General features: G+C 37.6%; 1 protein-coding gene across 3 annotated transcripts in view; it reads left to right on the forward strand.

Annotated features, from left to right (window-relative positions):
- The window catches only part of LOC136866197 (inner centromere protein B), a 431603-nt gene extending 415111 nt beyond the window's left edge, over window positions 1-16492 (forward strand). For all 3 annotated transcript variants that reach the window (XM_067142957.2, XM_068226499.1, XM_067142948.2), the window contains one exon: window positions 16228-16492. In XM_067142957.2, coding sequence (XP_066999058.2) covers window positions 16228-16248 — 21 coding nt within the window. In that variant the 3' untranslated portion in view covers window positions 16249-16492. The remainder of the gene's footprint in view (window positions 1-16227) is intronic.
- The last annotated feature ends 1638 nt before the right edge of the window (window positions 16493-18130 follow it).

The raw sequence follows: 18130 nt of genomic DNA on the forward strand, positions 1-18130 counted from the left end.
ATGTCTCATTTCCAAAAATAGATGCCTGCCTGGCCATCAAATAATGTAGATGTTGATTCCCTTAGGGAACCTAAAATATTTGTCCCGAATGAGTAAATTTATAATACCTATATAATGGTCCGTTATTGGACATTATAAATTTTCCAGCTAACTCATTCTTGGTTGCCTGCGTTTCGCCCTCGTGCGCTAAGTTAGGCTCTTCAGTTGGAACTTAGCACACCACCCAAAACGCAAGGCTAGTGCATACCGTGGAGGCCACTGCATAGGCTATTTGAAGCCGAGGGCGACACGCAGGCAACCAAGAATGAGTTAGCTGGAAAATTTATAATGTCCAATAACGGACCATTATATTGGTATTATAAATTTACTCATTCGGGACAAATATTTTAGGTTCCCTATGGGAATCAACATCTACATTATTTGATGGCCAGGCAGGCATCTATTTTTGAAAATGAGACATAGCTCTCATAGTGCATTGGCACTGCTGGTGGCTTCAAATAGCCTATGCAGTGGCCTCCACGGTATGCACTAGCCTTGCGTCTTGGGTGGTGTGCTAAGTCCCAACTGACGAGCCTAACTTAGCGCACGAGGGCGAAACGCAGGCAACCAAGAATGAGTTAGCTGGAAAATTTATAATGTCTAATAACGGACCGTTATATTGGTATTATAAATTTACTCATTCGGGACAAATATTTTAGGTTCCCTATGGGAATCCGCATCTACATTATTTGATGGCCAGGCAGGCATCTATTTTTGGAAATGAGACATAGCTCTCATAGTGCATTGGCACTGCTGGTGGCTTCAAATAGCCTATGCAGTGGCGTCCACGGTATGCACTAGCCTTGCGTCTTGGCTGGTGTGCTAAGTCCCAACTGACGAGCCTAACTTAGCGCACGAGGGCGAAACGCAGGCAACCAAGAATGAGTTAGCTGGAAAATTTATAATGTCCAATAACGGACCATTATATTGGTATTATAAATTTACTCATTCGGGACAAATATTTTAGGTTCCCTAAGGGAATCAACATCTACATTATTTGATGGCCAGGCAGGCATCTATTTTTGGAAATGAGACATAGCTCTCATAGTGCATTGGCACTGCAGGTGGCTTCAAATAGCCTATGCAGTGGCCTCCACGGTATGCACTAGCCTTGCGTCTTGGGTGGTGTGCTAAGTCCCAACTGACGAGCCTAACTTAGCGCACGAGGGCGAAACGCAGGCAACCAAGAATGAGTTAGCTGGAAAATTTATAATGTCCAATAACGGACCATTATATTGGTATTATAAATTTACTCATTCGGGACAAATATTTTAGGTTCCCTATGGGAATCAACATCTACATTATTTGATGGCCAGGCAGGCATCAATTTTTGGAAATGAGACATAGCTCTCATAGTGCATTGGCACTGCTGGTGGCTTCAAATAGCCTATGCAGTAGCCTCCACGGTATGCACTAGCCCTGCGTGTTGGGTGGTGTACTAAGTCCCAACTGACGAGCCTAACTTAGCGCACGAGGGCGAAACGCAGGCAACCAAGAATGAGTTAGCTGGAAAATTTATAATGTCCAATAACGGACCATTATATTGGTATTACATACTACTTAGTCGAGCAGCTCTTCTTCTTTCTCTCAATTCTTCCCAACCCAAACATTGTAACGCTACTCTTTTGTCGGAAATCACCCAGAACAAATCGAGCTGCTTTTCTTTGGATTTTTTCCTGTTCTTGAATCAGGTAATCCTGGTGAGGGTCCCATACACTGGAACCATACTCTAGTTGGGGTCTTACCAGAGACTTATATGCACTCTCCTTTACATCCTTACTACAACACCTAAACACCCTCATAACCATGTGCAGAGATCTGTACCCTTTATTTACAATCCCATTTATGTGATTACGCCAATGAAGATCTTTCCTTATAGTAACACCTAGATACTTACAATGATCCCCAAAAGGAACTTTCACCCCATCAACGCAGTAATTAAAACTGAGAGGACTTCTCCTATTTGTGAAACTCACAACCTGACTTTTAGCCCCGTTTATCAACATACCATTGCCTGCTGTCCATCTCACAATATTTTCGAGGTCACGTTGCAGTTGCTCACAATCTTGTAACTTATTTATCACTCTATAGAGAATAACATCATCCGCAAAAAGCCTTACCTCCGATTCCACTCCTTTACTCATATCATTTATATATATAAGAAAACATAAAGGTCCGATAACACTGCCCTGAGGAACACCCCTCTCAACTATTACAGGATCAGACAAAGCTTCACCTACTCTAACTCTCTGAGATCTATTTTCTAGAAATATAGCAACCCATTCAGTCACTCTTTTGTCTAGTCCAATTGCACTCATTTTTGCCAGCAGTCTCCCATGATCCACCCTATCAAATGCTTTAGACAGGTCAATCGCGATACAGTCCATTTGACCTCCAGAATCCAAGATATCTGCTATATCTTGCTGGAATCCTACAAGTTGAGCTTCAGTGGAATAACCTTTCCTAAAACCGAATTGCCTTCTATCGAACCAGTTATTAATTTCACAAACATGTCTAATATAATCAGAAAGAATGCCTTCCCAAAGCTTACATACAATGCATGTCAAACTTACTGGCCTGTAATTTTCAGCTTTATGTCTATCACCCTTTCCTTTATACACAGGGGCTACTATAGCAACTCTCCATTCATCTGGTATAGCTCCTTTGACCAAACAATAATCAGATAAGTACTTCAGATATGGTACTACATTCCAACCCATTGTCTTTAGTATATCCCCAGAAATCTGATCAATTCCAGCCGCTTTTCTAGTTTTCAACTTTTGTATCTTATTGTAAATGTCATTGTTATCATATGTAAATTTTATTACTTCTTTGGCCTTAGTCTCTTCCTCTATCTCGACATTATCCTTGTAACCAACAATCTTTACATACTGCTGACTGAATACTTCTGCCCTTTGAAGATCCTCACATACACACTCCCCTTGTTCATTAATTATTCCTGGAATGTCCTTCTTGGAACCTGTTTCTACCTTAAAATACCTATACATACCCTTCCATTTTTCACTAAAATTTGTATGACTGCCAATTATGCTTGCCATCATGTTATCCTTAGCTGCCTTCTTTGCTAGATTCAATTTTCTAGTAAGTTCCTTCAATTTCTCCTTACTTCCACAGCCATTTCTAACTCTATTTCTTTCCAGTCTGCACCTCCTTCTTAGTCTCTTTCTCTATTATAATAAGGTGGGTCTTTACCATTCCTTACCACCCTTAAAGGTACAAACCTGTTTTCGTATTCCTCAACAATTTCTTTAAACCCATCCCAGAGTCTGTTTACATTTTTATTTACCGTTTTCCACCGATCATAGTTACTTTTTAGAAACTGCCTCCTACCTGCTTTATCAGCCATATGGTACTGCCTAACGGTCCTACTTTTAAGACCTTCCTTTCTATCACATTTCTTTTTAACTACCACAAAAACAGCTTCATGATCACTAATACCATCTATTACTTCAGTTTCCCTGTAGAGCTCATCTGGTTTTATCAGCACCATATCCAAAATATTTTTCCCTCTGGTTGGTTCCATCACTTTCTGAATCAGCTGTCCTTCCCATATTAACTTATTTGTCATTTGTTGGTCATGCTTCCTGTCGTTCGCATTTCCTTCCCAATTGACATCTGGCAAATTCAGATCTCCCGCTACAATCACATTTCTTTCCATGTCGTTTCCCACATAGCTGACTATCCTATCAAATAATTCCGAATCCGCATCGGTGCTACCCTTTCCCGATCTGTACACTCCAAATATATCAAGTTGCCTATTATCTTTAGAAATGAGCCTTACACCTAGAATTTCATGTGTCTCATCTTTAACTTTTTCGTAGCTTACAAATTCTTCTTTCACCAGAATGAAAACACCCCCTCCCACCTTTCCTATCTTATCTCTACGATACACACTCCAGTGCCGTGAGAAAATTTCTGCATCCATTATATCATTTCTCAGCCATGATTCAACTCCTATTACAATATCTGGTAAATATATATCTATTAAATTACTTAATTCTATTCCTTTCTTTACAACACTTCTACAGTTCAACACTAACAATTTTATGTCATCCCTACTTGATTTCCAGTTCCCTGTTCCCTTATCACCGCTCCCTAGGCCATCCCGTTTCCCTGAATGTACCTCCCTATTACCCTTCCAAACAAATTTCCTAACTTATATGTACCACTGGGGTTTAAATGAAGGCCATCCGAGCGCAGATCCCTTTCTCCTACCCACCCATTAGGATCTAGAAATTTCACTCCCAGTTTCCCACATACCCACTCCATAGTCTCATTTAAATCCCCAATCACCCTCCAGTCAGTATCCCTCCTACACAGTATTCCACTAATAACAATCTCCGCTTTCTTAAACTTCACCCGTGCTGCATTTACCAGATCCCACACATCTCCAACTATGTTGGTACTTATATCAGCTTGCCTTACGTTGTTGGTACCAACGTGAAACACTACCACCTTCTCCTTCCCCTCCTCCCTCTCTTCTACTTTCCTCAACATCTGCCTCAACCTAATTCCTGGATAACATTCTACCCTGGTTCCCTTTCCTCCACACACTTTCCCCACGTGTCTAACGATGGAATCCCCCATGACCAGAGCCTCAACCCTACCTACCTCATTTGATCCCCTCCCCTCCTGGTCAGCCCTATCTTTCCTGATAGCTGCAGAAGCTACTTCCTCCTCCCTTTTCTCCTTCATTATTGAGTTGTTGTTTCTTACAATATAGGAATTTTATTTCTTCTTTTAACCAAATTTCATTAGTCTTGTTTAGTGTTTTGCGTGTCTGAGCAGTTCGTCTATGTTTGTTATTGTATTTCTGGAGAAATTTCGGTGTTCATTTGTTTGAAAGGCATTCCTTCAAGAAGGCAATGCTTTTGGTTGCGTTCATTAGCTTGAATTTTAGGTTTTGGTATTTGTATGCATTACGTTTTGCCTGGTTGGCTTCCGTATTATTATTTATAAGTTTCATATTCCGTATTGATTGGATTCAATGTAATAGACAAGAAAAATGTTCCACCGATCAATACATTTATTGTGAATAAATTATTGCACTAGTACCGGTTTCGGCCTATCTTGGCCATCATCAGCTAGCACACAAATTTACAGTCATTAGACAAAATTACAAAGGTAGAGCATCCGGATGTCTAATGAAAAATGGAAGTAAAATATATTGCAGTATGTTGCGTTAAAATATCTCTGATTAAAAGTGGTGATGGTTATAATAAACTAAAACCTATTGATTGAGCATGGACATGAGTACATAAACACATTAAAATATATATGCCAATCATAAGACACTAAAAAATATAGCACATTAAACACATTAAAACATGGTATATTTTAAAAACGTCTATTAAAATTTGAGTTCATGTTGCGTTGCATTCATTCTTCAATCCTCTTGTAGTTCTTGTGTTGATTAAGTTGTATTAGGCGAATATCGAGAATGTTCTATGGCTGATATACTTTGTATTGGTATGTTATAAGAACTCTTGTCATTAAAATTTCAAAATTGAGTACTGTGCAATTCAACTGTTGATGTAGTCAGGTAAGATTTAAATATACAGCAAGATAGGGTTTAATTTTAGAGCAGTTGGGGGTGACACGTCTCTCGTCTATGCACGTTATATGGTTGTTATCTGTAAAGAAAAGCTAATATGAGTACAGCGTATGTATGAAGGAATGCCTGGATGTATGTGTGAAATGAAAAGAGTACTTACTGTTGTAGCTGTGGAGGTTGTGTACTGATATGTTTGGAAATTTGTTGTGTTCTGCTACGAGTACGTCTGGGGCTCATGTTAGCTGTGTGGAGGGATGTTGGAGGAGGGGATGGAGGAGTGGCTATTGTGAAGGTAGGGGTGAGGTTAGGTTTGTGTTTCGTCGGTTTGTTATGACGTGTGTTTACTAATTTGAGGTAGTCATTTTTTATTGCAGGAATTACTTTGTCAAAGAAGATATTGGTTTTCTCTGTAATGTCGTTAATGTTATGATTGGGGTTAGCGTATTGATCCAAAGAAATATAGAAATCTTCGGTTATGTTGAACAGGGGACCCAAACATAACTGGGGTAATGCATCATCCTATCAGAATATTATAACTGCCGTTACCGAAACAGAACTCGCTTTACAGAAAATTCCGTACGATATACGAGACGAAGTTAGACACAAAATCAGTAGAAAGATCCCGCAATATATCAATAATATTCACAATAATAACCTAAACATGAATACCACCAATAAATCGAACCTAAACAAACTCAAAAACAAAATAAAACAGAACAATCTACTAATAACAAAAGCCGACAAAGGCAACACTACGGTCATTATGGATAAGAATGAATACATAACAAAGACTAAAGAATGTTTCCAGGACAACACTTTTTCAATTAAACGCCGAGATCCAACCAATAATATACAAAGGAATTTAAAAAATCTACTCAAGAACACACACTTTATTCTCACCGAAACAGAATCTGCTAAACTTATAACTATGAATCCCCAATTACCATCCGCAAGGGCCTACCCTAAAATACACAAAGAAAACGTACCCATGAGACCTATAAGTTATCACAATTCATTCAGAAATTTTTGAAAAAGCATTATTCATTTTTAGCAAACAAAACAATACAAAACTCAATAGATTTTTGCAACAGAACCAAAGAACTAAAGATCGAAAAACATCATATCCTTACTTCATTTGATATAACAAACATGTAACCTAGCATTCCTATTAAACAAACAGTCAAAATAATTTAATCTAACCTAAAAAACCATAGTAACTTGAGCACCTTAGAAATAGAAGAATTCGTGATTCTGCTTAAATTCGCCTTAAACAATAACTACTTCAAATTTCATGATACCATATATCAGCAACAAGGATTACCTATGGGATCTCCTGCTTCCGGAATATTAGCAGAAATATATATCGACTACCTAGAACACACGTCAATTAATAAAATAGGTAATATATATTTTTGGCGTAGATTTGTCGACGATATCTTCGTAATTATAGATAATAGATTCACTGATACAGATACTATACTAGACAAACTTAACAATTTAGACCCCCAAATTAAATTCACTAAAGAAACAGAAAATAACCGTACCTTAAATTACTTGGACTTAACAATAACCAGGCATGACACTCACTTATCTTACAAGATCTATAGGAAACCCACACACACTTTAAATACCATAAAAAATGACTCCGTTCATCCTAACACACATAAAAGAGCAGCCTATTATAGTATGATACATAGAGCTTTCAATAGCCCAATGACAATAGAAGATCGAAATAATGAATTAAAATTATAATAATAATGTTATTTGTTTTACGTCCCACTAACTACTTTTTAAGGTCTTCGGAGAAGCCGAGGTGCTGGAATTTAGTCCCGCAGGAGTTCTTTTATGTGCCAGTAAATCTACCGACACGGGGCTGTCGTATTTGAGCACCTTCAAATACCACCGGACTGAGCCAGGATCGAACCTGCCAAGTTGGGGTTAGAAGGCCAGCGCCTTAACCGTCTGAGCCACTCAGCCCGGTGAATTAAAATTAATCCACGATATAGCCAAATACAATGGATGCAGCAAAGAAATGGTCAACAATCCACAAAATTAAATCCCAACCTAAAACTAAATTAATCAAAACAGCCAAACCGAAAAAAGATTATGTCCTATTTACCTTCAACAACACCAATATATATACTATAACTAATATCTTTAAGAAGCACAACCTGAAAATAGCATTCAAAACCACACACAACAGCACCAACACTATACACAACACCAAAACAGTCAATAATAATAATAAATACAACCAATCAGGTGTCTACCGCATCAAATGTAACAACTGTCATACAAGCTACATTGGACGTACAGGGAGAAACTTCACCGTCCATTATAATGAACATATAAATGCAGTAAAGCACAACCATTTCTCATCAATAGGCCAACATGTAGAAGAATCTAAGCACAACTTCACAGACATCAATAATGACATGATGATATTAAACATAAACTCTAAGGGCCCCCTGCTCAACATAACCGAAGATTTCTATATTTCTTTGGATCAATACGCTAACCCCAATCATAACATTAACGACATTACAGAGAAAACCAGTATCATCTTTGACAAAGTAATTCCTGCAATAAAAAATGACTACCTCAAATTAGTAAACACACGTCATAATAAACCGACGAATCACAAACCTAACCTCGCCCCTACCTTCACAATAGCCACTCCTCCATCCCCTCCTCCAACATCCCTCCACACAGCTAACATGAGCCCCAGATGTACTCGTAGCAGAACACAACAAATTTCCAAACATATCGGTACACAACCTCCACAGCTACAACAGTAAGTACTCTTTTCATTTCACACATACATCCAGGCATTCCTTCATACATACGCTATACTCATATTAGCTTTCCTTTACAGATAACAACCATATAACGTGCATAGACGAGAGAGGTGCCACCACCAACTGCTCTAAAATTAAACCCTATCTTGTTGTATATATAAATCTTACCTGACTACATCAACAGTTGAATTGCACAGTACTCAATTTTGAAATTTTAATGACAAGAGTTCTTATAACATACCAATACAAAGTATATCAGCCATAGAACATTCTCGATATTCACCTAATACAACTTAATCAACACAAGAACTACAAGAGGATTGAAGAATGAATGCAACGCAACATGAACTCAAATTTTAATAGACGTTTTTAAAATATACCATGTTTTAATGTGTTTAATGTGCTATATTTTTTAGTGTCTTATGATTGGCATATATATTTTAATGTGTTTATGTACTCATGTCCATGCTCAATCAATAGGTTTTAGTTTATTATAACCATCACCACTTTTAATCAGAGATATTTTAACGCAACATACTGCAATATATTTTACTTCCATTTTTCATTAGACATCCGGATGCTCTAACGTAACACCTTTGTAATTTTGTCTAATGACTGTAAATTTGTGTGCTAGCTGATGATGGCCAAGATAGGCCGAAACCGGTACTAGTGCAATAATTTATTCACAATAAATGTATTGATCGGTGGAACATTTTTCTTGTCTATTACATTGAATCCAATCAATACGGAATATGAAACTTATAAATAATAATATAGAAGTAGCGTTCGTTACTCGCGGAGTAGTGTTGTGATCGTGTATCTTCTTTAAAGAAATATAAATGGATGAGGTTATGTTGCGATAAGAAACTGGGGAAAACGTAAGCGAAAAAGATACATGCTTGTTAATAGAGATAATTGCGGTCTATGCAATGGATATAGGGTGTAACAAACACAACATAAAGATGCTGGATAAGAAAAGAAATTCATGGAAAGCCGTGACAGAAGAATTCAATGCTTCAAGTGACGGAAAACGCAGTGAAGAGCAAGTTTAGATTCTGTGGAAGTGGGAAGAACTTAAAAGCGAAGGCGGAAGCAAAGCAGAAAGTCATGGACACGCGGAAAAAATTAAAACTGATGGTGATTTCTTCATACAGATCGCCTACATCCACAGCGAAATTTTCCCATTTTTCACACCAGGCAAATGCTGGGTCCGTAATTTAAGGCCACGGCCGCTTTCCAATCTCTAGGCCTTTCCTACCCTATCGTTACCATAAGACCCATCTGTGCCGGTGCGACGTTAAGCAATTTGAAAAAAAAGATAAATACCTCTTCTGATTTCTGAAAAGTTCACCGTTGTCACCGAGAGGACAAAAAATGGGAATATGCGTGCAGTCACAGTCAGTTGCACCCAGGGTGTGTGGAAACCTGCCAACGTGAAGAATATCCTTTTATTTTCCAAACAATAATCATCATTTGCAGGCGTACCTCCCTCTCAGCCTCAACTACTGCTTTAACCACACGATGAAATATACAGCCAGCAGTTGTGCGGTAAACGTTAATTAGATCACTGGCAACTGTACTGAAATGTTCCAGTACGAAACACTCGTATTGCACACAGCAACTGTAATTTGAGAAATATAACAAGATTAAGACAGGAATTCAGCTGTAAGTGATCTCCAAGTAGATTTAGAAGGGAAGTAAAGGATTTCTTCCTAAGACCAAAAACGTTCCTGAAGCTCTCCGTGTGCACATTATACGGCTCTTTCCTTTTACGCACTGTAGGCCTATGAACTATTACATTTCCCGATTGTTTTCTGCGTTGAGATCGTCAATATAATCTAAGTAATCCATAAACACGTTTGAAACGTCTTTTCTCTCATATACGGCACAATATTATCATTAGTCAACAAGTCTAAACTTAGCTTGCTCCATGCATGACGTGAGAGTAAATTCTAACCTATATTCATGCGTTATTTATATCTTTAGTAATATACTACAAGATGGTGCTCTCAACATTTTACTCTTGTAGTAATTTAGTCCAGGAGTATCTGAAAGGATTAAAATACTTCGGAAGTAATTTACTCTCGTATGGAAGTCGCCGAATGCTGACTTCAGGAATACTTTACTACAGAAGTAGAACTTACTCTTGGTTGGTGCACGCCACCCTAAATATTGGGGAAGTGAAATAATGCAAGATGCAGGTTGGATGAGGAGATCAGCAGAAGTGTATAAGCAGCAAATACGTTCTACCAGAATGTAATTAACCTGGTGTGGAACAGAGGAGTTCCTATGAATTCTAAAGAGATATAGTACAAGATGTACTATACCCCTATATTAACGTATGCATCAGAGACTTGGACTTTGCCAGCAAGAAATGAGAGTAAAATTCAGGCCGGTGAGATGAAGTTCCTGAGGATTATGATAGGGAAGCCAAGGAGAGACAGAGTCAGAAATGTTGAGGTCAGAAAAGAGATAGGGGTTGAAAAACTGAGTGATAGATGGAAAAGAATAAATTGAGATGGTTTGGACATGTTACGAGGATGCAGGAGGGAAGGATACCAAAACAAGTGTTGGAGACTAAGATAGAAGGAAGGACGACAAGAGGGAGGTCCAGAGCAAGATGGATGGACTCTGTCAAGTACAGCAAAAGAAAAAGCAGACTGGGCTGGAATACAATTACTGAAGAGGTGTGATGGAGAGGCAACTGTGGAAAAGTGCCATCAACACCCTGACCTGGCAGGTGCTGGACAAGGTGAAGTGAAAATGATGATCAAGAATGTAAATGTAGGCCTTAGAAGAATATTTGTATAGGGTTTAAATAAATAGTCATCAAAAAGTATCAAAATAAATATTAACACAAGAAAGGAGAGGTGGAATGATACACGACCTACCCAGAAACAGTGGTAAACGAAGTTGCTTTTGACGTTACATTGTGCCATGGTGAGAGTCAACCAATAAGAAAATTCAGAAAATCAAAACAGGTGGAAGACATGTTTGCCAAGCAAACCAGTGAGACAGTCATGTGGAAACTGCAGAACAGCAATGTCAAAGGCAACTTCATAAAGGATGATTAAAGGTGATCCATCAAACAACAAGCAAGTAATAACTTTAAATTATGCTTATAGTAGTACCATAAAAAGTGTATATCTATAAAATGTAACAAATAATGCTATAGGAAAACTGACATATTTTATTGAGAGATCCAGACTTCACACCAAAAGAAATCCACAATAAATTCTTAGTCAAAGGGCATTCATACCTAGCGTGTGACCAGAACTTCATTAACATTCAAAAAAAAAAAAAAAAAAAAAAGAACAAGAAACAAACCCTAACATACATACACATATCCTCCGACTGGAATTGACCTGTCCTCTTTAAGCAAGATTGTCTTTTAGCATTTGGTTGATTAGTTTGCTTACAATTATAACTTTGTTCATCTTTGAAATTTACAGTTCAAAATATAAAATGGTCTAATGGTTACACAAGTTTTTGTGTATTTTGGGCAGGGCTCTTTGTGTGGAGAGTTTGAGATTCTTTATCGTAAGTTTTTCTTTTGTCGTTTTGTGAGAATAAGATCTATTTTCGTGATCACTTGCTTTATCTCATTTTTAAATTTATTTGTTGGGTTGCGTTGTAACTCTTGAATTCTGTTGTTACTGATAAAATCTTTTTTTTTTTCTATGTACTCATCTTTTTCCATTATGACTGTTGTGTTCTGTTCATCTGTGATGATTAGGTACTTGTTTTTGTTTTTCATTCTGTTCTTAACTGTTAGTTTTTAATGCCAAGCATTGAGTTGCACAGTATGATTGTTTAACAGAATTTTAATGTCTACTTTTAGGGCTTCGTTAGTGGCTGCGTTTGTGTGTTATGATTAGTGTTTTCGACAGGCTTGAAAGCTTTAAAGATACATTAACTCAGTCGATGCTGTAAAGTGTAGCTATCTTCTTAACAAAATAATTCCACACTATCAACAGTTCCATTTCTCACTCAAAACCTTGCCTTGTGGAAGCATTTGCTAATAGCTATTTGATCAACAGTCCCCAAGAACTTTGTATAAAGACCGTAGCAACTAGGATCATGTCCTCGTTGTTTGAGTAATGAGTATTGTATTGTAATCAGTATTGAGTATTAACCAACCTTTGCTGTAGTAGTGTTTGCCGGCACTTCATTTTTTATGCAATAAATCTGATCGAAAGGTTGAAGTAAACTCATGTAGTTTGATACGAGAAAAAACACCTGTACGTTCCTATTAGGTGTATTCATAGGATGTGCAGCATACTGGTCAATTAACAGTAACATTTTGCAGTTTTTCGACTCCATTTTGGCATTGAAGGCCTGTACTACGACAGCCAGATAAAAGTGCAGTATAAATTTATTTGGCAGTTTGGACATTTATCTGGAAGTTCGGTTGAAAACGCGTACTACGACTTTCGTTTATGTGCAATCTGGGAAAATATTCTCGAGTATAGCTATGCCGAAGTTGGAGAGGCTGTTAACGCTCTTATCTGGGACTTTGCTCCTATCGGGGTCGCTACTGTGAAGAATCAAGATGGCTACACATCAAGATGAATATACATCTGCATGATGCTGTGCGAAATTAAGTTGTTACAATGTAATCTATGCATATATTTATAAAGTATGTCATGCTTCCTGTCCAGCTATCACAGAATTCTTAAAGAATTCCTAAGCTAGCAAGTTGTTGCTACTGACTATATCAGTAGCACACAAGCAGTCAACAGCAAGCTTCATGGGTAGCCATTGTCGTTAGGGCAACATTGTTTGCTGCTATGTAGTTTTTCGTGGGTTTGAGTCCCAATAGCCTAACTTTTTTTTTTTTAACCTTCTAAATTATAGTCGGTAGGGTACTAGAGGTGGTAGCACACATTTCCTAATCATTAAAATGCGAGTCAAAAGTGTGGGTTCTATTCCAGATCTATCCGTGACGCACATATGGAGTAAAGGTATACGACGTTGTTCATGGCGATTCGTCCGTCGAATCAGGATGTTAAGGAGGTTATATTTCTTTTACTTCATAACAACTTGCTACAAATGCATTTACGCTAGAGTGAGATAAATGCTTGCCAGTTACTATTCTCACATTGTATTGAAAAGAAAGAAACTAACTACTTATTCAATGAGCAAACAATAAAATGAATTAATGATAAAATTAATGATCCTACGCTGGATCAGTGGCATTAATCACGAATATAAACTTTACTTTCGCCGTAACATACATACTCGTAAATAGTACTAGACAAAAAAGATACATAACCTGAATCTTAACTTTTGCGTCAAGGTTACATTTTCAGTGTTATTTTCTATAACAGTTTCAGTTTCATTATACAGTTTATTAATTTTAACATTTCTTCATATGTGTATATTTCAGTCCTAATTCTGTTTTTTACCTGAACTTCCACATTATAGCGTAGTAAGAGTCTGATGTAGGATTCTAGTAATACAATTTCAAAACGAAAAGAGCTAAACAAACTAAAACACCAGGGAACATGTATACCACCGCGCTAAATTTCACTATACTTTCAGTAACCTTATTACCAACCCAATAAAAATGTTACTACATCTTCCGCATTACAATACCGTCGTTAAAATCTGTTGGTAGTATGCAAGAAAATATTTAAATTCTAGTTGGCAAAACTGCAGCCTACGTATCTGGCTGTTTACCTGACAGTCGTAGTACAGGCCCTGAGAGTGTGCATAAGGACGTTGCCATACATTGCTGTTGGCTCCTAACATTTTTAAAGCATCCAGGGTGCATTGATTTACTGATGTCTAGTGATGACATCTTTTCTGTGACATTCTTATTGCAGCATCCTTGCTTAGCCTCCCACCAAGACAAGCCCCTCCTCTATATGTTAGTTTTGGCAGGAAGCAGGCTAAAGAAGAGTCCCATTTCATCAACACTGAGAATGATAATGGGCTCACAGTCTTTCAGCAATGACAGTAGTCTTACAGTGGTCAATTTTTCAGCAGTCACATCATCAACAGTGGCTGTTTCTCCTCACACTCATTTGTAAACTAGGTCGCATCTCTTTTTAGAACACTTGGTCTGTCCATTGAAAACAGTGAAGTTTATCAATCCCATTTGGTGGGCAAGGTAAGCTGCTTTCTTGCAAATAATATTTCCAGCACAAGTTTGGTTGAACCATTTTGAAACTATGTTTTCTAACACTTCTTTTTCCGTTTTTGTTTTGTAAATCAATTAATGTCATCATCATATCTATCTATTTCTAGTTATTGCCTTGTATTAAAAATGAATTCTACTGTTAATCTGCCACTTCTTAAATCAAGCTGTTTTTCTGTATTTATTTCCGATTAATCTTCCTTTCTAGCCTTTTCCTTTTTTTTACAAGAGCCCCGTGTTGCTACAGCCCAGAAGGGTTGGAGCTGGTTTCTTTCATCTGTCTATGTTTATGTTCTAATTTCAAGCACTTTTATTGATGCAAAAAAGCCAAAGCCTTTCGGGCCTTTCCCTACCATGCGACTACTGCTCAGCCCAGAGTCCTGAAGAGTATGAGGTGTTACATGGGCAGTGCGACAGATCCTTTTGGCTGTTATTCTTGGCTTTCTAGACAGGCTAGTATCTCACCGTCAAATAACTAAAGTTTCTTTTTCCAATCTCCGAGACTGTTTATTTCTTTCCATACCCCCTTGAGACTTCTGTGGCGTCGCCATAAGACCTATCTGTGTCGGTGCGACGGCGTAAAAAACAAATAGTGTTTTGTTTTTGAGACTTCTGTATGAAAATCCACAGCCTGTTTCCAGTCATTCGACCGGGTCAGAAATGGAATGAATGAAGTTCCCATCTAGCGGCGAGGATAGGAATTGTGCCAGCTGCCGAAGCCTATCGCACTTTTCTGGGGCAATGATTGATGAATGACAGATGAAATGATACTGAAGAGTGTTGCTGGAATTAAATATGACAGGGAAAACCGGAGTACCTGTAGGAAAACCTGTCCCGTCTCCACTTTGTCCAGCACAAATCTCACATGGAGTGACCTGGATTTGAACCACGGAACCCAGCAGTGAGAGGCCGGCGCGCTGCCATCTGAGCCACGGAGGCTCTCTGAGACTTCTGTATGTCCACTAGAATCCCTGAGAGCCAGCTGCTTTTATAATTTGTACTGTAACTTTTTCTATTCCCACGCCTTTGCCCATTTCCATCTTAACTGCCAGTTTCACCATCTGCCCAAGTAATGTCATTTTCAGTTCCTCCTGTTCGTTGTATAACTTACTTTGTTTTATAACTGGATGCTCCAAGTCATGAAAATGCTCCTCCCATCTGTTTTATTTCTGCAGAATTTATCAGTATTACTCTCCATCTTTGTCCAGTGCAGATGTAGGTTTAACATTTTTACTGTTCTTTAGACGTTACATTTCTTTAGCATGTGTACTCTTGAGTGCAGTTCCACAAATGGTAAAGTAAAGGAATACACTTTTCTCAAATTTTCCTGTATCTGTCATATCTATCACAGTTCCTTCAAAAATCGAACTTGCTAATGAAACAAACAAACAAAAGGAAAGGTGGATTGTTAATTGTTTGTTTTTCATTAGAATTTTGTGATATGATAATTTTTTTGTATAATCTAACAAATATACACTGGAGAAGGTAAATTATAAGATTTTAACTATCCATTATTTGTTAGAATATTACAAGTGCATGTTTTAGCCAACAGTTTTATAGATTCCCAATGAATTATCCTCAATTCACTAATGAGCTGTGAGATTTGTACTGTGTATTTAAGATTTCTTTTTATGTGATTTCAGCTACTCTAAACTGTATAATCTTTGTTTCAGGGCAGCAGAGTTGTATCCTAAGGGAAGATTCTACCTTTGTATGAAAATAATATGCTGATATCCTTCAAGATCTCATATACCAGCCTGGTTATTAGATCTCTGTCTAGCTGTACAGTCTTTTTATATTTACCGTACTGTTTTGTTTTAATTATTGTCCATCTGTATTTATAAATCTGTGGCAATTCATATCTTTTTGTAAGATGAAATAGTTGGATTACAACAATATTATTGTATTATAATAAAAGTATTGTTTCTCCACCCCATACTTGCATTTAATGAGTTAATGTAATTTAAGTAATAGAAAGGAACCAAGCGCAAATCAAGACAAGACTGGATCACTGTAAGGAACACAAGGTTAACTTCAGGTTATTGGCTTTTTTTTTTTTTTTTTTTTTTTTTTTTTGCAAAGACTTTAAAGATGAAGGAATATTCACAAGCACTTGTCAGATTAGAACTGTACAGATCTACAAAGTTGAAAATGTCAGCCTCGCTTGTGACTCAAACCAAACATCATTAACGTTACTTTTTCCATTTGGTGAGGCTTCTACTGAATCCCAGACCCTTACCCAGCTGCTACCATACCCAAAGGAACTATGTAAGACCCAGGTACCGTCAGTCAGAAATCCATACCAACTAAGACACACAAAATACAGCAGTGATATCAGCAACGCAGCGAGAATCCCTGGTAACTATACTTAAGTCCGAGAATTTTGACCAGAGGCAGCGTACATCAAGCCAGTTTGAACCTGCTATATCTGTGCTAGGGAAACAATAACCTGCTAAATGACAAAATAATTAGAAAAGAACAGAGTTTATTGAAATTAAACAAGAAGGAAAAAATCAGGCTTGTAAACACACACTATTTACCAAAAGAAAAAGGCAGAACATAGAACACAAATACAGATTAACATGGGAGCTAGGCATCACACGGCCATATGAACCTCTCAAAATAACCTCATCCAGGAAGACATCAACAACTTTTCCATTCTTCGCATCATCACACACATAATGGGGACAGATGCACTGAATTATCACAACCCAAACAAAGAAATAAATATAATCCCAGAATAATCACAAAAATATCTGTCCGTCAAAGCAGACTCTAGAAAACGGTGCTCCCGAAACAAAGGGGACCATCATGTGACTCCCCAAGATAACTGTTGCGTCAAACGATAAAAACCAAAAGTGGCGCAAGGACCCAGCCAATCACAGAGGAATAAAATGGGATAGCGCATTCTAAATTACGACCAATAAGGTGAAGGCCACAACAAAACAAATTAAGGGAGGGGCATCTTCATGAAATTCCCGATGCCACCTTGCAAAATAAAAATAATAAACACTAAAATTATAAAATACGGAGCCAAAAAAAACCCGCACAGATAATACTTAAGAATAACAAATAAATGCAAAAGCAAATGAATTACGAAAAACCAAAGTAAAGCACAGGCGCAAAACAATGTGGTCTCCCTAAATTCCAAGCATATAATATTACCGCGCCCCACACGTAGAATACAGAACCGATATCCCTCCATGAACATATGCACGATAAAATATTACCATCGCTGAAAAAACCGATGCCAATGTTAAACATTATTTATGAGCTTCATGTCTGTATTGATAGATTACACATATATGGAAAAGAAAGGATTCCACCAGATCAATACAATTTATTATACTTGTAGTTCTTACAGTACCGGTTTCGGCCTATTTGGCCATCATCAGCTAGCCAATGTTGATGTTTTGCATAAATTACATTACAGTATCTGAAGGAAGTTCCCATCTTCGATTGGCATATCTGGATATGTCTAATGGGGCATATAAGTTATGATTTATCATTTAAATTGCGGTATGTAAGTATGAAGGACCTTGAGGTTTAAGTTGTGATTCTTAAAAACTTAACCTA

This window comes from Anabrus simplex, chromosome 1 (genome assembly GCF_040414725.1).
Source record: "Anabrus simplex isolate iqAnaSimp1 chromosome 1, ASM4041472v1, whole genome shotgun sequence".
NCBI lineage: Eukaryota > Metazoa > Arthropoda > Insecta > Orthoptera > Tettigoniidae > Anabrus > Anabrus simplex.